The 23,786-nt window shown below is 39.5% G+C and overlaps 1 protein-coding gene across 1 annotated transcript in view; it reads right to left on the bottom strand.

Moving 5' to 3' along the window:
• Positions 1-9,824: 9,824 nt before the first annotated feature.
• The window catches only part of GLB1 (galactosidase beta 1), a 39,723-nt gene continuing 25,761 nt past the window's right edge, over positions 9,825-23,786 (bottom strand). The window contains exons 12-16 of the mRNA XM_030971916.1: positions 19,773-19,862; positions 18,544-18,657; positions 17,419-17,550; positions 13,842-14,081; positions 9,825-10,085 (exon numbers count right to left, since the gene is read on the bottom strand). Of these exons, the coding sequence (XP_030827776.1) occupies positions 9,825-10,085; positions 13,842-14,081; positions 17,419-17,550; positions 18,544-18,657; positions 19,773-19,862 (837 nt within the window). The remainder of the gene's footprint in view (positions 10,086-13,841; positions 14,082-17,418; positions 17,551-18,543; positions 18,658-19,772; positions 19,863-23,786) is intronic.

Here is a 23,786-nt window from a genome sequence, read left to right as displayed (position 1 = left end):
GTGAAGTGATGAGTGCTGAAGACTACTGGATAAAAATAGGATTTTTTTTCTGTGTTTTTTTTTCTTTAATCTACTGCCTATAGTGTAAAAGACTACAGTATTTTATAGACTCCATCAACATGAAACTGAATAAAATTTAAATAATCAAACATCATATTAGCATTTATGAAAGGTCAATTCTTAAGTGATAACTATTTACAATTTGCGTCAGAGACTGAGAAAGCAAGGTTAGTACTAGATACACAGGGTTCTGCTGAATTTTAATTTGCATGTTGGTTTTTTTTTAATTCCAGGAACGGGTTTGCACAGAGGCAGAGCAACTATTAATAGTGTCAGAAATAGGGGGGAAGAAAAACAGCCCACCTTTTCTCTAAGTTAATTCACAATGAAGACCTCAGTCATAATATGATACAACTGAATGAGACCTGAATTTTCAGGAGAGCATATGCCAAATTCTTTAATTGTCATACCAGCATAATTCAGTGGGTACATAGAGGTTTCCAGGTCCCTAGAGAAATGTAAAAAAACCCTCTATAATTGTACAGAGATAGCTGTGGAAGAGCTGATACCACCCAACAACTGACCAAATAGGCAGCTAGTATGAATGTTAATTTTAGACTTAAAAAATTCTTCCATGTTTTCTAGACCTGAGGCCACAAGATTCCACAAAGTTACTGCTTTTGCAAAAGCAAAATGAAACACAGTAAAAAAAGAAATTAAAAAAAAAAATCAGTGGGATCCTTCACAACAAAATCCCCAGCTGCCTGGTCAGGGAATGGCATGAGAGCAGCAGCTGAGGACCCAGTAGGTGAGACCTCGTACAGACTCAGCAGCCAGATGTGACATTTGAATGAAAGTCTGTTTCTCCTCTGTGACTGAAAACGGAGAGGGTCCCCCACACACAGACTGTGGTGGATGGGGGCAGAATGCAATTGGCACCAGCTGCATTTGTGCAGATAATGGTCATGTTCAGAAAAAACCCCATGCTTCATTAACAGCGCCTTACTAAATGCCCTCCACTGTCTGCACTGGCTTCCTTATCATGGTGGTGCAGATGTCAACCAGGCAGAAGTAACCCAGCTGTATCAGTACCTCTCAATCTGAGCTAATATACCCAAACCAGACTGTAGGACCCTAGATCTGTATTTCTCCCTGAAAACAAAGGAACAAAATCTATTGAGCTTTGACCTTTAGCTTTGCAAGGGATGTTGGTCAATCTGAGTCTTGCATTTGCCACACAGAGATCAAAACTCTGCCCTCCTTTGTAAAACAAGGCATTTTGCAGATGAAAAGTATGACAATTAGATAGTATTACAGAAACAAAAACCTGTGTATTACTTGCTAGATTCCTTGCTTTGTCTCAAGACATCAAGAACCATGCACTGTCATTTACTCACAGCCCAGAAAGTTTAATCTCCTTCCACAGAAGATGAAAACAACTTCATAATGCATTATTCTAAACACAAGTCTTCGGTTTTGAGCAATTTCTTCCAAACATTTCTCAGCCAATGGGTGATTGTCCTGAATCATGAAGGCTTGAAGACTAAACCCCTACCTCTTTTTAACTTGCTTGCCCAATTTAACTGAGGTTTTGACATTTGTCATCAGCAGGGGGTTTCACCACTTTGCATGAACACACTAAAACAGGTAACAGGAAAAAACAGAACTTCACAAGAAAGGATAGGAACATTCTTTCAAAGCCAAACCAGCATCACAATTTTACATTAAAAAGGTCTACAGCCTGACAACAAATGAGCAACCTCCCACACCAGAATACACTATGGAGCACCAACCAAGGCTGCTGAACACAACTTATACTTTTAAATTATTTCAATTGCTGTACTCCAGTTTGCCTTGCAGAGGATGAACTTCAGAGTTTTGGGGTGTTGTTTTTGCAAACTGAGTCATGGCATGCGAGCAGCTGAATCAGCAGTCAAAGTCTGAGTCTGTTGTACTGAAAAGAACTTAAAAACACTGAAATTCTAGCTCAACTTTGTACAAAAAAAAAAGACTTCACCTTAAATTTCCCAGTCTTGAAACTCAAAAGAAGATGATCTGATATGCTCTACTTCAAAACATGATACTGGGCTAGATGGACCTTAGGCAAACTCAGTGCCATTATTCTTATGTGAAAAAACTAAGTGCTACTAAATGAGATAAAGAGATCAAATGCAACAAAAAATATGAGCTGATCTTTGTGTATTTTTAAAGCCCTCAGCCTCTGAGACAAACGGGTTCCTGTGAGCTGTGCCAAATCCTTAACAAACTCAGAGAGAGGTGAAACCTTGGGAATCTCTGAAGGCTCTTTCACTCGCCTTGCAGGAGAAGTACAACGGCACAGTTTTGTGTCCAGAGAAGGTGCTTGCTCACCAGCAACCACAGTAAAAGCAAACCAGAGATCATCCAACTTACTGTTTTGTGAACTGAAAACAGATAATGCCTATCAATGACTGACAGAACCAGCACAGTTTCTACCTTGCTTGGATAAAATGAAAGACAAGATGGTGATGAGCAGGCGGGGAGAAAGTGCCAGCAGACCTGGTACTGATGGACATTGCCCATTCTTGCAGTTAGGCAGATTTTATTAGGATTTAGATTAATTTTGCCCACTTTGCACATCCAGCCAGGGGAGCTGAACCTTTACTACAGTTCACCTCCCTTCTTTCATGTAAAAATTCTCCATTTGTAGCTAAGAAATAAGAAAACTACAGATCTCAGCATCATTCACCTTTGCCAGTTTAGTGAGATGCAAGGCCAGTCTGTAGCTGGAGGTACCAGAAGGGGAAATTATTTTCCTTCCTGTCTCCAATGCCAACCTGATTAGTTAAAAAAAAAAATCCCCAATAAACAAAAACCCAAGGAAAGCAAATCAACACAAAATCAAAACCAAAAAAGAACCCAACATATTATTATGCCTTTCCCAGTCCTCACTAGACTTCACATCCAGATCATGCTTTGTAACACTGAATATTCTTTTTAGCTTGTAGCTTCATAGCGTTTAAACATCCCCAGTTACAGCACTTTGTACTGTACCTACAGGAACAAGAGAAACAACTTTCGTGCAAGTCAAGTATGCTACTACTCTGATCTCTTTTCAGTATCTTTGCACGGACTGAGTTTTTCAGAATTTAAAAGAAAAAACCAAAACCACAAAAAAAGCCTCCTGGCTCATTTCAGCATAGGTAGTGTCTGCTCCTGCATCTAAATTACTGGCATCTGTCCAAATTCTCCTTATTTCCTAGGATGGGTGAAAAAGCTTAATTTTGGGGTGGTAACAGTATTGTGGTCCCTCTTAATATAAGACATTAAGAAGAGTAAAAAATTTGGCTAATCCACACAGAATCTACCTTTTTTTTTTTCCACCACCTCTGAAGCCTTTGAATCAAAGCAAACAGACCTGAGGGGTTAGACTAGAAAAAGTTAAAAATAGACAGCTTGCTGCTAGCTGTTTCTGCTAAACTTTACTTCAGCACAAGCTAGATGGATTCAGTGCTTTAAACAAAGTCACATCTAAAAGTGTCTCTGGCCAGTCAAAAGACTGACATTGTCTTGACTTCAGCTTTTGAAGTAGATACTGCTCTGGATCAAAGGACCAGCAAAGCAACACAGATGGGGATGCAGAAAACAATAGACAGCATTTTGCAGGAAATCATGCTAACGCTTTGTGAGTTCAGTATAAGGCTCTTGGGTTCTTCAGCACACTGAACCTACCTATTTATTATTAGTACAGACCACATCCTAAAATTGATGAAGAAAAAGCAAAACAGCTTAAAAGAAAATATGTAAAGTGTATGCAGGATCCAGACCCATCTCTCAGAGTTTTAAGTCTTCCACGAAGCCTTGATGGTACAGCAGAGTGTTTCAACATCCAGAAATTGAATTTAACATGGAAGACACAAGAAAAGAGGGCAAATTTTTCTTCTGCACAGTTTTTATGTTATTCCATTGCTCTCTGCTATGAAAAGAGTAACCAACACCTTTAGCAAACAAAAGAAAGATCTAAAGCTCAGCAACAGGCAAGGCATGAGGAAAGTTAGGAGCAAGCTATCAGTCTTGCTATATTTTTCTTCCTTCTCCTCAACTGTTCATCCTGTGCTTTGGACAGCCCCTTCACCCATAGCACAGGAACAAAACCAGATCCCACAGCCACAAGACACAACAGCAGTTCACCCTCTCCCAGGGCAAGTGCTTTGGACAGTGTTATTGGACAAGCCCACAGCCAGGGCAGACTTCTGTCAAAATTTAGACTAGAGATACATAAAGAGTGTTCACTCTGTTCATCTGACCAAGAGGAACTTGAGAAAAGGAACCTCTGAATGAAATATGAAAGAAAGGAGACAGGCATAAGCAAGCTGGATGCACAGACATCTTCATTCAGCTTGCAAACAGCAAGCAATCCTCCACAGGGAGGTGGAAGGATTGGAGATCAACTCCATTTTAGACAAATAAAGACATATTGAAGGAAATTTTTTCAGTTCCTCTACATGTAAGACTTCCCTACTGTGAGAGGAAGAACCAGCAAGAGTTCAGGGAGAATGAAACAGGAAATAGGTACGAATTTCTTAGCTATAGCATCAGAGGGATGAGTTGCTAGGCATCTGCCCACTCTGGCCCAGATCTGTGCTCTGGCCCACATTTACAAACACTGAAAATGATCAGTTAATATTAGTAGAGAAGCATGAGCCCTACAGAAGCACTAAGTTTAATAAAAATAGTGTATATACTTACACTGAAAAAGAAAACGGGAAAAGCCTTTCAGATGATAGATATTGCCTGCAATTTCCTACTGAATTTGCACTGATATTCAACAAATCCACTTTACTTAATAAAGGCACCTCCAATTGGAGTTTCAAACTCAGTTCTTAATTTCATAAGGGTGCCTCATAAGTTTTTTCCCCTCTCTTGTACACCCAAAGATTTTAAAAGGCTGAATTACGATCATGCAACTCTAAGCACAACACCAGAGTGCAAGACAGTGAGGTAACCATGATGCTGGCACAGGGTCTGCTATCAAAGTGTGCTGGGGAGCCTCAGGAACAAGTCTGTGCTTCCCAATCCAACTCTATGGAGTTAAATGTGGGACCTTCCTAGGATCCTGAGCTCTGGAGCTCTGTATATACTGGCCTCCTGAGGGACAGGTGTATGTGCTAAAGCCCAAAACAGGAGTTCTTAAATATATCCCAAATTCCTTGGCCACACCATATATCCTAGTCAAAAGGGATTGCATTTCCTGAAATAAGCTCTGTTTTTGTGAAATGTCTTGAGGCAACACAGACCTTCAACATTTCCCTCAAAGCAGGGGAAGGTCACTACTCCCATATTTGATAACATAACAAGCAACAGAAAATATTTTCTGAAAAGGGATTTTTAAACCTACACACTTTATTCAGTCAAAAGCATAAGAAAGATCCTTGTGATGTACTTTTCAAACATTTCTGAAGTCAGCCCATGGCACCAAGTTCTAGGATAATCTATTTCTGCCTAGTTTTACCTTCTCATTGAAGGAAAACCACTAAAGCAGACCCCATTCTTCTGCAGTTTCCAGTTTCTTCTGTCACATAAGCCCCCAGCCAGGACTTTGAGGTTAAATGCTATTCCTTAAAGTCCCAGTCTGCAAGACAACTGTCTTGCAACTCAGCAACTTCTATCAAAAAGAGATGCTGTAGCACCTGGACCAAGTCATTCAGGAGCTGGTTGCCCTTTCACATCCTTGCTAAATCTCTGTGTTAACCTGCACCTCTTAAAATTTCTCTAAATAAGTTAAAAGAGTGATAAGGTAAGTGAGAGGGCACAAAAGAGCCTCAGAGCACAAATACACACTTTGTGTTGGCTGTGGACAGTGAAAGTTATAAGTGGCTTACATACAGCAATGATGGCTTCAGTTACTACTAACAAGTTTCCTAATAGTAAACACTGGAATAACTTGCCCAGGAAAGACTGGAGTTTTCATCACAAGAAATCTTGAAGGCTAGGTTAAAGAAACACACTGAGGATATATGAGATACAAATGATGTTGCCTTAGGGTAGAGAGACATAGGGCTAGATCATCTCTTACAAACCTTTATTCATGTATTATCTGTTATAATGTTGTCACCTCCTCAGCCTGTACAATAACAGCATCACCTCCTTCAGAGCACACTGCAAACCACAGGATTATCCTTCTTCTGTAATTGTCATTTCTGAACACCTTGATACACATCTGTCAGGTGGATAGTGCTTCCTGTCCAGGCAGAAGGATTATTGCTAGTCAATGCTGCAAGTATTCAAACTGTGCAAACAAAAAATTAGTATTTCATCAAAAAAACTGCAAAAGGAAACAACAGGCACTCTGAAGCTCCCAAAGAGCAGGAGATTGGAGAGCTGTCTGCACCAGAGAATTACAAAAGGCACAGAGAGTCTAAAGGACGACAAGGTCAAGTCTCAATCCTGTCATTCAGGGATGAGAAAATGTTGACTAACACTTAGTAAGATAGTTAAATTATGAAAGAGTCTCATATATAAGTTAAGAAATAGAATTCAACTATATAGCACACAGTCAGTTCTTGTTCTTCTATTTGCTCATTCATCCCAAATAACCACATTTAAAGGCTTTCATTCATGCATAAACAGGATTACAGACTAAGTTTACAAACTCCACTCCAGAGCTGAAAAAAATTAAATCTGTGGTAAGCTAAGCCACTACAGCTACTCTATGGGTAGATTTCAAAGGGTATCCCCCTACAGAATTGCAAGCATCTACCTACCTTCCAGAGGGGATTAGTGTAAAACTTCTGGTTTTTATGAACTAATTCCGACCAAATACCGTACTTGCACTGTCTGCCAAAATGAGAGAATATTGTGCTCATTACTCAGCTCCTGTGCAAGCAACACACTTGCAAATTCCAAGGAGATGCACCAGGAAAGATTTGAGGACCCACAGTTTTAGCATTAGGAATATTCCTTCTTGCTAGACCTTCAGGAGGCAGCTGGCTCCATCAGAGGGACCATCCTGCTGAACTCCAGCACTTGGAATAGTTCATACAACTACACCACAGATACCAGCCAGGGGTCTGACAATACTTCACACCTTGCCTTTCAAAAACAAACTGAAAGTAGGCCCACCAGTACCTTGTCCACTGGGTCAAAGTCAGCCAGGTAACTCCCTATGGCCCCTCTTCTCTTACTCATTTTCCCTCAGTCAGAAGGTTTAATTCTGATTACATTTCCACTTCGGACATGGCTGAACTACATTTGAGGACAGGTTAAAATAATGACCTGCCTGAGGCTGCAAAGGAGGAAATGCCACACTGTCCTGTTTTGTATCACACTCAGTCCCAGTGGGACTCCATGCCAAGGCTAGGAAACCTAAGGTAAGTTCCAGGCATGTGGTGTGGGCACAGTGCCCCAGTGTGGGCACAGGCAGGGCAGAACACTCAGCTGCAGCACCTGCTGACACCTTGGTGAAGCAGCAGCAACTGGCAACAGGTTCCTCCTGCTAGAGCTGTATTCTGAAGGTCCTTTGTCACAGGGACCTCCTTTCTGAACACTCAGATAACATCTCCAGTAGTGTTTCCATGTAGGTAGAAGAGGATTAGGAATCAGGGCCACAATTTTCAGCTCTTTTCTGTGGACAAGAGACCACTACACTGAAAGCAGTAAATAGGCAAGTATGCTAAAGAAGCTATCCAGAGCCCTACTTGAAAAACTTTAAACCCATTCTTTCCATGTTGTTATTGTTATTCTTAGAACTAATCAGATGCATGTTTATAATTTTTGATGCAAAGCCCTTCTGCTGGTAATATTACATAATTTTCATGGTGAAAAGTGAAGTCTCACAGATCACACTACATTTTCACAAGTACGACATAAAGAAGTCAGAGTGAGAACCTAACTCAGAGGGTTCCACTGCCCTCACAGCACTAACTGCCACACAAATAAAAATATTCCCAGCTGTAACCGCACTGAGCTTAAATAATACATGAATAGTACTGTCATTCTGCACACTCCAAGCCACAAAACCCATCAGTTAAAAACTGATTCTGCTTCATCCTTTACTTTCAAGGCCTAGTTCTGAGGTAATTAATACTTGATAAGTAATTGCATGCACAGCATATTCCAGGTGCACCATAGGGATGGTGCCAGGAAAGAAAAAAATCTGGGGTCAGAGCAGACCAGTCCAAGAATCAGTCATGTCTGGGTACAGAACGCACAGCCCTCAGACCCTGGAACTGAATTTGAGGTCCAAATTTAAGAGCAGAACCGCTCTGTCTTGGATGAGCCACATTTGTCTCCTTTGAAAGCCTATCAAACATGCCAAACGTGCAGCAGACATGAAGTGGGTGGTGCTCTTTTACACCCTCTTCTCCAGTGATAGTATTGGTCCTCATCAGAAGAAATAGCCAGGATCTTGCACTGGCCATCTCAGAAAAGGGTGGTACCTCCAGTATATGGTCAGCTCATCATAGCTGCTTCATTTTTCTTTGTACAGATCTTCACAACAGAGAAAACAAACAAGACATTAACAAGAATAACTCCTCATCCACAGAGACTTTACAATCTCATTTCTCTCTTAATATAAATGCTCATAATTCTCTCATCCTTTTTTTCCTTCTTAAACACACAGAGGAAGAACTTAATCTTTAAAGAATAATTTTAATAATTTCAGACAAAAATCAAAGGAAGAAATAACAGATTATGAAAATGCTTGATTTGATAATCTTCTGTTGTTTAAATATCACCATGGAATTTGCATGACTGACACCAAAATCACAAGAATCAAAAAGAAGTTTCTGTCTGCAGAAAGTCAAATGTACTGATGGAGTTTGTGCATCTTTGCAAATATCAGTCAGTTACAAAGACCACCAGTTTACTGGAACAAAACAATTGACATGAATTAATGACTAAAAGAGAAATAAAATTCTTTAACTTAAAGCATTCCACTTCCAAGGTGCTGTTGGCCTATGAAAAGCAGGTACACCATGACCAATAGGGAAAAAAATAAAACAAACACACACACCAGAAAAAAAACAACACAAAAAAAAAAAAAAAAAAAAGGAAAAAAAAATCATCATTTTAAAACCATATTCTGCAGGCAGGTTAGTCAGAGGTTGTGGTTCCATCAAAGCAGCCTAAATTTCACATGTCCTTTACTTATCAATTTATTTTAAGTCTTCAGAGATAGCAATAGGGAAGTAGTAAATCGGCTTTCCAAGAGGAGACAGATGAGACTCCTTTACTGTTACTGCTGTTTGGACCAGCTGGCATTTGAATGCTTTCTTCCAGAGTTTTTTTCACTGGTCCTGTAAGAAATCAACTGAAATTTTCTCATAGTCACTTGCATTAAAAAATGAGGTTTGCTCAGTGCTGGCAGTAAGCCCAATGAAACTAAAATGATGTTGATACTCTAATAAAGTGATTAAGGAAGCCGAAAGTGTCTTGTCTATTGGCAGCTCTTACCAGTCCACTTAAGTGAAACCAGCAAGGTAGTGGGGGCTGCACACCTTTTGTGGCTCCTCTCTCCAGTTGCAAAACATGGTGAAAAATAAAAGCATAGGAAGGTTACTGCAGTATAAGCAGAGTACAAGGACTACATTTTCACTTGGCTGATGGAAACAATACCTTCCAGTTGAGTTCAATTTCACAGTCCAAGGCAAATTTTAAAGCTCCAGCTTTTATTTTTAAAAAGAAATTCAATATTTAACTGAGAGACTTGAAAAAATGTATGTCTTTGAAGGATTTAAGAAGTTGCCTCACCTAAACAACTTCCCTTTTTCGAAGACCCTGTGCTACACAGTATGGTTTTAGGGAAAGAGAAGCAAAGGGCCAAGAAGCAAATATTTGAATCATTATAGATGCCTCGTCCACATCTCTCTAACGAAGAGTGGGGGTTTATCAGTTTCATGCAGTAGGGTTGCATTGATATTAGGTTCATCTACAAATTCTATGTCGCAGGCCTGGGCGCTGCAAGGAGAGTGCTCCAGCTCCAACACCGTTATGTTGTTTGGTGCCGAGGCAACAAGCACATTCCTTGGAACATAAAGGGTCAGCTGAGGACCACGGGCTGGCCAGTAGCGACCAAGATTAAAGCCATTGATCCAAATTTGCCCCTGTTAAGAGAGAAAGAAAAAATAACAACATTTTAATAATCTGTCAGAGGTGAAATGACAAAATAGACTTAAGCATAACATTCTTGATATAGTAACTGAACTCCCTTCACCTTTCAGCTTGATTGAACTAATGACAGTCAAAAGAACCTAAATTCCCTGAGCAGTTAGAGCCATTGCTAATATTTAAAAAGAAAGTAGTAAAATACTGCAGTAATTCCAAATATGACAATAATTAGAAAAACAACTGCAGGCTCCTTGCACTGTTTTTTGCCCCAAGTTTAAGACCAAAACAAATCCAAAAACTGTATTTGCTTGAAGCTGATTGTTAAAAGGAGAATTAAGTCACAGAAGAAAAAAGCAGATCATAAGCTCTTACGGTTTTCTGTACAGGTATAAGACTACAACACCTTGGTAGTCCCTGCTCTATGATTTCGAGATCACAAGATACAAGATACAGCTTGTCTAGACACATGAAATCCAGATCTCTCTTTTACTTGTAATAGCTTGGTCGACAAAAGTACTTGTGAAATCACACTGCAATAAAGTGCTGTTGTAGTTACACACAACCATTAAAAGCCTTGGGATCTCCTAGTATTATTTTAAGTACAATGAAATTGAGGCATACAAATTTTTAAAATTGCTTTTTATAGTTGAGGTGGTCAGAACCCCCAGCTCAAAATACTGTACTAACATCAAAAATATCATCAATTCAAAAGATTAAAATAAATGGGCAAGGAAAAAAGTAAAAAGTCAAAACACTAATTTATCTATAGACACACTGAAGTGACATAAATGCAGATTTTTCCAAAAGTCCATAAATTGGCAGGCTGCAGAATGTTTAGTAAAACTGTAAACTGACTCCTACTGAGTTGAGCTGAGTCTTGGTTCTCAAGCAAGACAGAGGGAGGATATACTGCTGATTTGTGTAAATAATTTGGTTTTACTTCTCCAAAGTGTCCTTTCACTGTATATCAAACAAGAGTTTAGTGTCAAGAAAAGGGATGGAAACAGATAACTGCATCCATGTTTTTCCCTCTTGCTTTGGCCTTTGCTAATCAAAACATAGAGGAAAACCAGACTCATGGCATGGATGTACACTGATAAACATAATAAAATTGTCTGAATCAGTGGAAAGTAAGACTTTTACTGCATTCAGTGATTTCTAAAGTTGTCTGGGATAGCTGAAATCAGAATATTTTAACACAATTTACAAAAGCACAAATGTAATATAACAAATATTGCTGGTTCAAGCTGCTTTAGTGGTATTTTTCTAGTGTTTCTTTTTTCAGGTATTTATGAAAATAAATTTTATGAACTCACTAGAGAAACTTTAAGGAGTTAGTAACACGCAAATGCAGCTGAATTTTCACCTCTGTATCCACTTCCGTGGTATAAGATCCTATCTTGCTCTGTTCTGCCAAGGTGTTAATAAACCTTGACCTCAAATGCTTTTTTTTAAAAATCAAGTTTATCTTTATTCAAACGCACTACTTTCTGTAGTAGGTTTAGAAGAAAACATGGCATGAATGCAAGGTGCCCAGACAAGATGGATGAGTGAGTGTACCCACTAGACTGTGGCCCTCCTCTCACAGAGAATGACAGTAATCTGTGGGAAGTAGGTGTTTAGTGTGGCAATCAACTGCACTAGAGTTCTGATGCAGGAGATATGATCAGACAGGTCTCTGTTTCTGATCTGAATCAGTCACTCACTGTAACTCCTTTTTCCAGTAAAGACAAGAACTTAAATTTCCCAACTCCAAACTGTCTTTATTAACACTGCAGTTTCTAAGGACTCCACACTCAGGAATTTGTATGCCCCAAACAAGCAAATTATGACATTATATCTACTAATAAATATGCCCTAGACAAAATACAAGAGGAAGGAACTTCATCTTCACAAGCAAGATTTCCATTCGCAGGGACAGCAATTATAGCCCATGATTCCACAGAAAACAAGAACAGTTCTGACTCCAAATCCTCTTTTCTTTTGAAGAAAAAAAAAGGTCCAGTAAATCTAAATATTCACTCAATGGCATGTATGCTTAAGGGCATTGTGATTCCTCATGTGGAGGGTGAATTAAGTTTTATTACTACTGAAGGGTTTAAAAAGCACTGAAGGCAAGCAAGCTACAACACAGGTTAACACTGTTAATACTGTACCTTTCCTTCCAGGCTGTCCCTCATGCTATATTCCTTGCCTTTGCAAAGGCAGAACCATCATTAGGACTTTAAGTTTTCTTGATAAGTGCTGCTTCTGTGGTTTTTCAACTATTCAGACAGGTGAATTTTAACTCCTGTTAAGAATCCCACTCCACACTTAAGTAATTTACACAGTGCCATGCAAGGAACTAAGGCCCACATATAGTGACTGGAATTTATACCCATCTACCTTAAAGGAATTTGCTCATTTGTAAAGTTATCTGAAAGTCTCAGTTTCCAGGTATCTTACTTAAAACTCTCATCCAATCCATATAAAACTTGAAGGATAAATTCAACAGTCAAACTTAAGTTCATGTGGAATCTCTCCCCAGGACTGCTTTACAGGCTATACAAACTACATAAAACAGAGGTTTCCATAGATCAGAGTAAAAGATTTCCACCAGTACCTAAGAATTCTTGGACTACCTTGCCATTTTAAATATGCCAGTTTGCCAACTGGTTGTGGCCACTTCACTTCCTGAAGAAGATTTATGACTGATAGGGTCACAGAATTTACTAAAAAGGTCTAAGATTCCAGTTGCCATGAAAAAAAAGCAATTTTTTCAGTTTTATTCAATGACTGTGTGACATGCACAATACAGGAAGAGGGACTAAGACAGACTTCCTCATCTAAGCTCAGTGTCAGCAACACCAAGAGCATGCAATAAATCACAGCCTTCTGCATATTGTGAAGTGCTTTAACCACTACAATACTGGCAGTGGAGACAGACCAAAAGCAGCTCTTCTACTTTATTTTAATAGTAGTAAATTAATTGTTTCAGAAAAGAACAATTTTGCTACCTAACACTGCCACGGCATTTCCCTAAAGCTTGGACTTAAACACAGGCTTCCAAGAGAGTAGCACTTCAGTGCACACACTCTGCTCCCTGTGCCTCCCACCAGGAGCAGCTGAGCTGCTCCTCACCCATCCTGCATGCTGGTGGTTTCAGACATGGCACTATGAAAACACATTCCTTCCTGCTCTAGCTACACTCCAACCCTGTGAGAAATTCCCACTGGCAAAAATCTGCCCACAAGCTTCTCACAGCAGTGCTCCCTCATCCATTCAGTCCAGGTACAGGCAACTTTCTCCACGCACTAGATCCATATCTGTGGCACACCATCAGCCACAGAGTCCAACACTTTATGCTTTGCAACAGGATCCATAGTTCCTAACATAGCACCCCAAATATGATCCAAAAAAACTCCCCGTGCAACCGAATGCAACACTTCTAAACAGCCTGACAGTTAATCTTTCTCACTGCTGAAAAACTTGGGTGGATTGGTTCAGTTGTTTTGGTTTGGGGTTTTTTTTGTGATGCTCCACTTTCTACATCAACACCATGTGTCTTTTGAATATGTTTCCCTTTTCTCAATGTTTCATCCCCAGATTTACTTAAAGCAAAGAATCCATTTCTTAGTAATTTAAATAAATTTGAGACACCCACCTCTATGACCAACTTCTACCCATCTAGGAAAGGTGGACTTTGATTGTCCATAGAAGTTTCAGTAGCTTTCTAAGTGGACTTTGAGGTTTTTACAGCAAAAAATGTGTACCTTTGTCCAACCAGGAAAATTGACATAGGTGTCTTGTGGCAAGTCTGGAATCCCTCCAGGAATTGAAAGAGTACCAGTGTAAAAAGTAGGTACTTCGTAACTCAGTGCTTTGACAGCAGATGTCTTCTGGTTAGGAAGGGGATAAATAATGTCGTAGTTCACTGCTCCATCTATGTCTAGAGGATAGATTTCCCATCCAACAAGTATATCTTGAGCAAGAGTTAAATTTGAAACTAGACCCTAGGAGGAAGAAAAAAGAAACAACACAAAAATATAATTAGCTCATGTTATTGAAGTTATTTGGATGTAACTATAAATCAGTCACAAATAAAAACTGAATCAAAGTAACAGCTGGCTCCCAATCTGTTTACAAAAAACACAAGCATCTGGTCTTCACCAAGTTATAAGCTTTGCTTAAAAATAAAGGGCTTCATTTATTCTCTGTGAAAGATCTGTTCCTCTTCAGAGCTTCAGGCTTTCATTGATACACAAGAGTTTTCTTCAAATTCTTTTCCTGTAACTGGAAAAATTTCTCTTTTGCTTTTACATGGACATGATTCCAAAACCTGAGGATTAATAAAAAGGAGAAGCAACATTAAATGTCATTAAGCCTGAGATACCATCGCTTGGTAACGCTGAGTCACTAACCCAAGACATTAAACTTGCACAATAGCAAAGAAAGTGGTATTTACTTCCCACAAATCTTCTCCAGACAAGATACAGTACAATAAAATCAATGCACATGCCCAATTCAGGTAAATGCTTTCAGCTTACAGCCAGCTTCAAGCCCATGGAATCCCATCTCATTTCTATGGTACCATGTACACAGTGGCTTACAGCACACTGGAGTGCTTGCACACCAAATGCCAAAGCAAGGTAAGGTCATCATTTAAGAAGAATGAAAAGAACATGAAGTACCCCTGCACACACCCTAACTTTGTTACAGTTATGGTTCCTAAAGCACTGTTTCAGTGCAATGCAAGGGGCTGGTTTTAACTGCTTGAACAGACCTTGCACAGAAGCTGGTTTTCACAGCTGGTGCAACACAAGTTATGTTGCAAACATCACATGTCAAACAGGAACAAGCAAACCACAGTTTCCATGGCTTTGGAGAGCTGATACTATGTCGTGTCTCTGCTGTGATATCTCATTATCATTGCACTGTCTCCAAAAAGCTCACCACCTGTATGAGCACTAAGTGGTTTTCTCTTCCTTTACCTAATGTCCACTACAGAACAGGAGCTTATTTTGCTTAAGTCAAAATAAAATATCTGCAAGTGTCAAAAGTTAAGTGACAAGACTACTCTATACAACCTGGTCTCTATTCTCTCTAGCAATCAATTGAAGTAATGCAACATAACTTTAGCCTGAACTTTCTAACCTGCCTCCCTAAGCTCATCCGTAGGCACTATCAACAGAGTGTTTTTTCAAATTACATTAAGTACCTACTAAACATTCTTACTTAGGTCTGCATAAGAATACACATTCAATGATCCTTATCTGGAGAAGATTTATAGGAAGTAAATACCACTTTCTCTGCTATTGTACAAGTTAATGTCTTGGGCTAGTGACTCAGTGTACCAAGATGTGGATACAAGTTTTCTAAGTAAAACTGATATATAGGTGCCAGTGCATGTGAAAAGACACATAAAATATCAGAAACCACACTCTTCCTTCCTTTGTGTCTTTTTACAACATGACTTAGATCAACAGGATGTTTTAAAACCAAAATCCTTTCAAGATTCCTTCCCAAAAGCTAGATGCCTAGCTCCATCTCAAACTCAAAAACGTGATGAAACTCCAGCCAAACAAAATCCTGAAAACCTATCCTCTTTGTTAAAAAATGCAAGGCTTCACAAGACAGTAATCTCTTCCCCTAACTGATTTTCAAAACCACATGGATTTTTAAAACCCAAGGTATAATTACACCCAGTTTTCAAAATCAACATGAAGGAGAGCATGAGGGATGGAGTCTACAGAAAGAAGCAATGCACATAGTCCAAAGCTACCCAAGGAAGGCTGCCTTTTCTACTCAGAAAGATCCTGCTTTTAGAGGATTATTTCCCCTATGGACATGTCTCTCAAACCTGCTTTCACTCTTATATGGTTAAAAGGTGTAAGTGTGAATTTTGGCTCAACCACAGCAACTGAGCACCTCCTTAATCCAACCTCTAAACCTCTACTCTCTTTCCTTAATTTAAAACTAAGCGTATAGGTTTCCTTATCATCTGGCCTGTTAATAAATAAATAAATAAATTAATTAATAAAAGCAGTGTCTCTGCTGCCTCAACATGAAGGCAAAACACTGGGGTACCAGCTTCCTTCCCCTGCCACTCAGATAAAGGCAAAGTATCTTGAAGAGACAGTATGAACACAGTTAGCACTACTGCTACCTACTGCATCCTAATAATATCAAAAATCAAGAAAAAGGAAAGCTGTGAACTGTACACAGCACAAACATAATACAAGACTCACCTCTAAAGCATTCCTGTCTTTTATTGACTGTTATGCAGCACTGGGGATCCCATTAAGTCTAAAACCAGAAGAGTTTACTTTTTGCCCCTGCCCTTCCTAGGGCTACATTAGTGGTACCTCTGTGGTATGGGGTTTACATGGCAAGGGTTTGTTAGCAAGGGGAGCTGCAGTGGGGACTCTTCTGAGAAGATGCCAAAAGCTGCCCCATGTTAGACAAAGACAGCTCCAGCTGACTCTGGAACAGACCCACTGCTGAGCCCATCAGTGATTCTGAGAGCATCTCTTTGATGACATATTTAAGAATAAATTGAGTTCCCCAAGTCGATTTTGTTTTGACCATGACAGTAATTTCTGAGTGATCCCCTCGTCCTTATCTTGAACCACAAACTCTTCATTGTATTTTCTCCCCCTCTCCTGTTGGTGGAGGAGGAGTGACAGAATGAGCACAGCCAAGGCCAACCCACCACAGCCTCTCATGCATGGAGGCAACAGTCCTGAAGTGTAGCACACACCCAGAAGCACAGGCAAGCTCTGTGATAATAGTAACACCAGGTCAGTTTGGGTGAACCGGCACTTTTGCATGCTGAAGTGCTCATGGACAGCCTTTCCCAGACACACTCAAGAGTACTACAAGGGTACACTGCTGACAAATGAAATGAGACAAGAAGAAAGATACAACAGTGTATCTATGTACACATACATACATCCCCCCAGCCTCCAAAAGCAACCTCAGGATTCACAAGCCTCAAAGTGCAATCAAGTTCTGGACCAATTTAAAACTAATTTTTGGAGTTTATAGAAATAATTTTAATATTATTATTTATAAACTCATCTGAACCGGAAAATCTTGTGGGTAGCACTTTGGCTGACCATGTAAGTGAAGAAACAAAAAAAGTTCAAAAGATGTCTAGCAGCTTTTAATTTCACATTGACTTTGGTGTCTGGAAAACTCCGATGGAAACTACTGACTAGTTATATTTTAGGTAAAGTTACAGCACTCTAATCCTGACCTTTTTGTTCTTCTTAATTCACTACTTTCTTTTTAACCTGTGGAAAAGATGAAAAGTCATCACAATCCAATAACTCAATATATTTTACTTACCTTAAAGTCATTATTGTATCTACCAAAGTTGACTCGGCCCATATTCTCTACCAAGATGTCCAGATTTGCTCCAGCCTGCCCAGTTATATTTATCTTAAGTGATTTCTCCCTTTCAAGGACACCCTGAGGTACCTATATGAATTGCAACAAGAAGAAAACAATAAACACTGAAAACCAAGAATGCCCTGTTACTTGTTTTTTCAACTTGCATGAAAAGATTAGAAGTGCAAAGGAAAAAAAAGTAAATAAAATCCCTTTCCTCTCCACCTCCTGCATGTGAGCACATGCATACACAAAGGGCTTCTACATCAACATTCACATTTCACTACATCAACTGGATGTTATAGTGGGCTTTGACGCATCTGATTCACAAAAGCAGTAAGTTCCCAAAATTAGTCCAGCGACTGAAAAGATTTTGGCAATATCAGTGATTTAATCATTGGCTTCATCTTCCAATTATGCGTGCAACAACATTTAGTTTTATTTATTCCTATTCCCACAACACAAGGAAAGATGAGCTTGATCTGGACACAAAGGTGGTAAGAGTCAATATGCATCAAATATTAATTGACTGTAAAATACATGAATTTATATTCTCATTAAGCAAGGCCAAAACCCTGCTTATGGAAAGAAAGACTAAGCTTACATTCTACACAATAAACTTTTTTTTTTGAAACTGTGGTTAGAAGCCAGTTTTATAAGGTAAGACATAGGCTCAGACCTCTTCCTTCTTCCACCCTCAAAGGAATAAATACGAGAAAACGAATAAAAAAATCTCTGCAAATATTGCAGAAAGCCACCAAGTATATATATCAGTAACATATTCCATAAACCTGCAAGTAAATCCATTCCCTAGGTCTTTTATTCACCTCAGTCATGAATATGTATCAACATTCAAATGTGTCAAAAATGGCAAGATAATAGATAGTCATGTTTTCTGCAATACTAATTTGAACATTGGGTATGCATCAAGTATATACTTCCTTATTTTCCTCATTTGATTCAATATGATCAGGGTTGCTTTGGTGATCTGAAGAAAGGAGGAAAAAAAACCCCAGTCTGCATCCCTGACTTTCATGAAGGCCACCGATGGCAAAAATTAATACCAGCAAACAATGATTTTACCCCATTGACAGAGACATAGGCACGATCATGGACTCCATTTAAAGTTGAAGACAGTGGTGTTGGCTCCACATAGTTCTTTGGAAGTGTAGTTCTATACAATACATATCCAAAATACTAGGAAAAGAAAAGAAAAAATCCCAACAGATTAATGAACCAAGTAATTTTGCTGTTTCAATTCAGGTCATGAATTAAAAATATCGCACATTTCTGCCTACATGCCTGCACTGAAATGCTAACTTTCATTCACTTCAGACAGTGACTATCACAGACACCATTTCAGGTTAGAGTTTATTTTGACCTTTAGGTAATGGGTGACCTTTAGGTAAATTGGTGAAAATCCCTTTATAACTGAGTTTACATAAAAAACTTGTAAGTTCACTTCTCACCTAGTGCCCAGAAATTGATACATCCATCAAGTCAACATTATCTAGTTATCCATTAAATACTACATGGTTTACATCAGGAACATTTTGGAATAATTTTCACTAAGTTCCCCATCAGGAATGGAAAGAATATAAAAGTCATAGCCATTCCTGAGACCTTAGCAGACTGGAGAGCTGGGTGGAGAGGTTAAGTTACAAACTTCAAAAAAAGGCAAGTGCAGGGCTCTGCACTTGGGGAATAATAACCCCATGTACCAGCACAGGCTGGGGGCTGATCTGCTGGGAAGCAGCTCTGAGAAGAAGGACCTGGAGTCCTGGTGGACAACAAGCTGTTCCTAAGGCAGCAGTGCCCTGGGGACCAAGGAGGCTGATGGTATCCTAAGGACGTTAGGAAAAACATGGACAGCAGGTCAGGGGAGATGATCCCACCCCTCTCCTCAGCCCTGTTGAGGCCACATCTGGAATGTTGTGATCAGTTCTGGGGTCCTCAGGAAAAGAGGACACAGAACTACTGAAGCAGATCCAGCAGAGGGCTATGAAGATGATTTAAAAAAAAAGCCATTTAAGACCTGAAAATTAATATTTCAGAGAGGAGAGAAATCAAGGTGAAAGCCTAGACAGCACACACACCTACATCCACAGGAAGAAGAAAGCCTCAGGTGCAAAACAGGAGCACTGTAGAATATGAAAAGGCCTCCAATGCAAAAATCCAGGGAACTTTTATAATACTATTACTTGTGTCCTAGATAAAGTGTAAGACATGGCATAAGAAGAGTAATACCACAGAGGGTTGTTCAAATAAACTCCACAAAATTACTGCAAAGTGACTACTGGAGGAATCCTCACCTGCTTCAGCTCAACAAAAGTCAATGGGTAAGTACTTCTCACTGGTCCAGAACGTGACAGTCCATCAAGAACCTCCAACACAGTGCCTGCCTGCAGCACAGAAAAGGCAGATCCATGAAAGTCAGTAAGCTTCAGTTGAAATGTAACAGCTTGCACATCCACCCATCAAGTCAGCTAGCTCCATGTGTCCAGAAGGTTAACAAATATTTACACCATCCTTGCAGACATTTAAAATACAATATAGCAGACACAACTGATGAACTCTGAAAGAAACGTGCCACATGTAGAGTAGTGTTTTAATAAAAACAGATGCTCTAATTTTGCTATGCATTCATAAAAATAAAAGTGACCCTTTATTATTTAACTAGAACTACCCCAGGAGTTTCTCACAAAAGTTGTATAAAGAAACACAACTGCTCAGGATGATTAATACAAAGCAATACGTTATCTAAATTTTGCTAAGTTATACTTAGTATCAACTAGGGAAAATGCCAGTGATTCCCACTGAGTTACTCCAGAATCATTCTGAACTAAGTAGGAATACAGTTTAATTCCATCAAGAGCCATCCAAGGTGAATTTACTCTATTTAGTCTTAAATTATTTTAGAAACTCTAAGGCTGTAATTAAGTTGTCATATGTAAGTAGTTGGACTGGTTTTAATGAGACTGGGGGCAAGGTTTAGGCTAGTCACACACATAAATACCTTGCTGAATAAGGATTTAGATGTGTACAATTAAATTGCCTTTAATTGTCAATATGGAATATTCTACCCATCTATGATTCTCTCTCAAATACCATCATCAGTTTTAGGTTAGTTAAAATGCATACAATATGCCTAATGTCTTACAAGCTCAAAAAATCAATTGCATATGATTTTTGATGAAAGATGTCAGTCTGTTTGCCCAGAATTATTGTCACTCTTCAGTGGTAACTACATATTAGACATTCAGACACCTCTCATATACCAGATTTACATTCAAATGCTTAATAAAAAAGAAGGCAAAAAAGGTGTTTAAAAGCATGTAAAACTATACTGTAAGAGTACTCACAGCAGTACAAACTTCTGAAGGTACTCAAATAACAGAAATATTCAATAACAGAAAACTGAACTTTTGCAGAATTTACATGAAAGTTATACTGAAATATTAAAATGTACATACAGTATTTTGCAGTGATGCAACAGCAGCCAGCATGAATTGTCTATGTACACATAATTAAGTCTGCAGTTTTGGCTGGGATACAGTTAATTTTCTTCACAGTAGTTAGCACGGGGCTGTGTTTTGGATTCTTGCTAAGACTGCTGATAACACAGGGATATTTTGGTCATTGCTGAGCAGAGCTTACACAGATTCAAGAACTTTTCTGCTCCTCTCACCAGACAGCAGGCTGGGGATGCTCAAGAAGCTGGGAGGGAACATAGCCAGGACAGCTGACCCCCACTGACCAAAGGCATATTCTGTACCATTGGTGTCATGCTCAGTAATAAAAGCTGGAGGAAAAAGGAGGAAGGAGAGATGTTTGGCGTGACAGTGTTTATCTTACCAAGTAACCAACACACACAAATTGTTCAAAAGGTGTGTGATGTGGCACTCTGATACATGGTTTAGTGAAGAACACAGTAGTGACTGGGTTAATGCTTGGACTCAGTAACCTCAGATTTTTTCCAACATTAATGATTCTATGATGGAGCCCTGCTTCCCTGGGAAGGCTGAGTGCCTCCCTCTGCAAAGGTTGTAGCAAACGAGCTCCTTATTTTGCTTTATCTATGTGTGCAGTTTTTGCTTACCTACTGAACTCTCTTTATCTCAACCCACAAGTTTTCACACCTCTACCTTTCTGACTCTCCCACCCTGCTGGGAGAGAATGAGTGGCTGCATGGTGTTCAGCTGCCTACCAGGATTAAACCACAACAACCATGTAGCCACAGATCTAAACAGACTTCTGAAATAAGCATGTCTTAATTCTACCTAGGAACAAGCAAGTCTTAAGTAAAAAAAAGGCAACACCAACACTGTCTGGAGGTTGGGTCACCCTTACTAGCCCACAGCCAAGCATGTTCACTTGTGCAAGAAGACTGCTGGTCAAACATGGCTTGCAAAATTCTGATGAAAGTAGCTTGCTCTTATGTTTTCAGTTTGAAAGTCGTACCTAAAATCGCAATCATTTTTCATACAGTAAAATTTCCCAAACATTCCAGACTGCATACATGGTCCACTCCTTATCTTGTGCTCCTCCAAGGGAGCCAGTAATGTTACAGCAATATGTAAGACTTGCCATGCCACAGGAGAGATTTAGCTAAATCAGATCTTCAACAAGAGCTGTGAAGCAAGAGATGCACAAACACTGACAAAGGTAATTTATAGAATTGAACCGTTCCATGGGCATTAATAGTCTTAGCCCTAGGTGGACAGCAAAACCAGAAATGAATACAAGCAGCATTAAGACATGGTCATCACTTGAATGAGCAACTAAGCGGCAATGAATGCTGCTTTGTGCCTTGCTGACCCGAGTATTAGCAGCTTGTATATGTGCCTGTTGGACTTTTTATTTTTAAGTCCCTGCTACCAAAGGGGCTTCTCTTCTGAATATGGGTCAACCAGGTATGATTCACCTAGGGATCGGTAGAAGGTTGTTTCTTTGAAACTTCAGTAGTTTATTTTTGTTCAGCTTTTCAGTCTTCGGTGGTACACACAAAAGAACCCTTCAAGACAAGATTTGGTCTTGCTGCACATTCCTGTTGACTGCTACTTAGTGGACAAGCAGTACCACAAGAGAAATTTACCAGTAAACTTAAAAATTACAAATATTGTCAGGAATTTTTAAAAACAACCTGTAAAACAACAGATGACTGCTAAAAATAAAAGCAATACTTATTTAATCCTCCAAAGCAAAGTCTTAAAAACCCAAGTATAAAGCCAATCATGACAGAAAAAAGGAATGAAATAGCTCCAACAGAAATATCAACTACAGGCAGCATCCTGTTTGCTTAACCCCTTTCTAGACCCAACACACATTAGCACTGCCTGCTACTTGCTATTGCTTGAGCTCTCCACATTTTAAGAACTGAATACTTTTCCAGAACTTACAAGTCTGCAGGCTGCTGTGCTAGGGCAAGCACTTTCTTGTGACCAAGCACTTCTTAGGGCCCCCCAAGTGGTAACCAGAAACTACCACTTGCTCACAAGCCTGCACAGCCATGTGGATACATCACAGGAACCAAGATTAATTTACTCCCCTCTGGAACAATGCTTCCCAAGTTCTGGGGCTTCAGTCCTTAAAACCTATCATCTTGTTCACACTTCTGGAGCCCATCTACTGTGGTTCTGCCTTTGCTTGCCCTCATTCCTCATCTTCAACACTACTCTTCTGCATCTGTGCAACAAGATTTTTCCCATATCATCTGCTTTCCTGCCTTTGCTCTTACATACCAATGTCAGTGTTTCCAGCATTTTTTAATAAACTGTATTTTTCCCACCCAGAAGGATTCTTTAAAATAAATCAATAGCTCAAAATGAGTAACTGTCTCATCAGAGGACTTGATGCTTAAGGACTGAATTACCACAAAATATCTTGAGGAAAACAAAGATAGAGAACATCTTGCTCTGGTTACATATACCTCTATAAAGTACATTCATATGACCCCTAAAAATACTTCAGAGTCTCCTTTCTCTCATCCTTTCTGCAAAAGTGTCAGGGGAGTTGGTTCACTGGAGTATACACAATGCTCTCTGTGGCAGACTGACTGCTGGACCTCAGCTGCAGAGTGAAGATCCACACAGTACCTGTGTGAGCACTGACTGTCACTGCCAATAACATAGCTAGGAAGTTTACTGTTACCAAAGCTAAGTGCTATTATTTAGAATATTCCCTCTCTGATAGTCACCAAAATACATTAAGGCTCCTTCACACAACAAGGTATATTGCAGCTGGTTCCAGCTGGAGCTAGAAAGGAGTTGGGAAGGCAGCTTTGGGCTGGCACAGTACAAGCCCTCTGTGATTGGAGATTCGACTTG

This window comes from Camarhynchus parvulus, chromosome 2, assembly GCF_901933205.1.
Source record: "Camarhynchus parvulus chromosome 2, STF_HiC, whole genome shotgun sequence".
Taxonomy (NCBI): Eukaryota; Metazoa; Chordata; class Aves; order Passeriformes; family Thraupidae; genus Camarhynchus; species Camarhynchus parvulus.
This window is presented reverse-complemented; position numbering and strand designations above follow the sequence as displayed.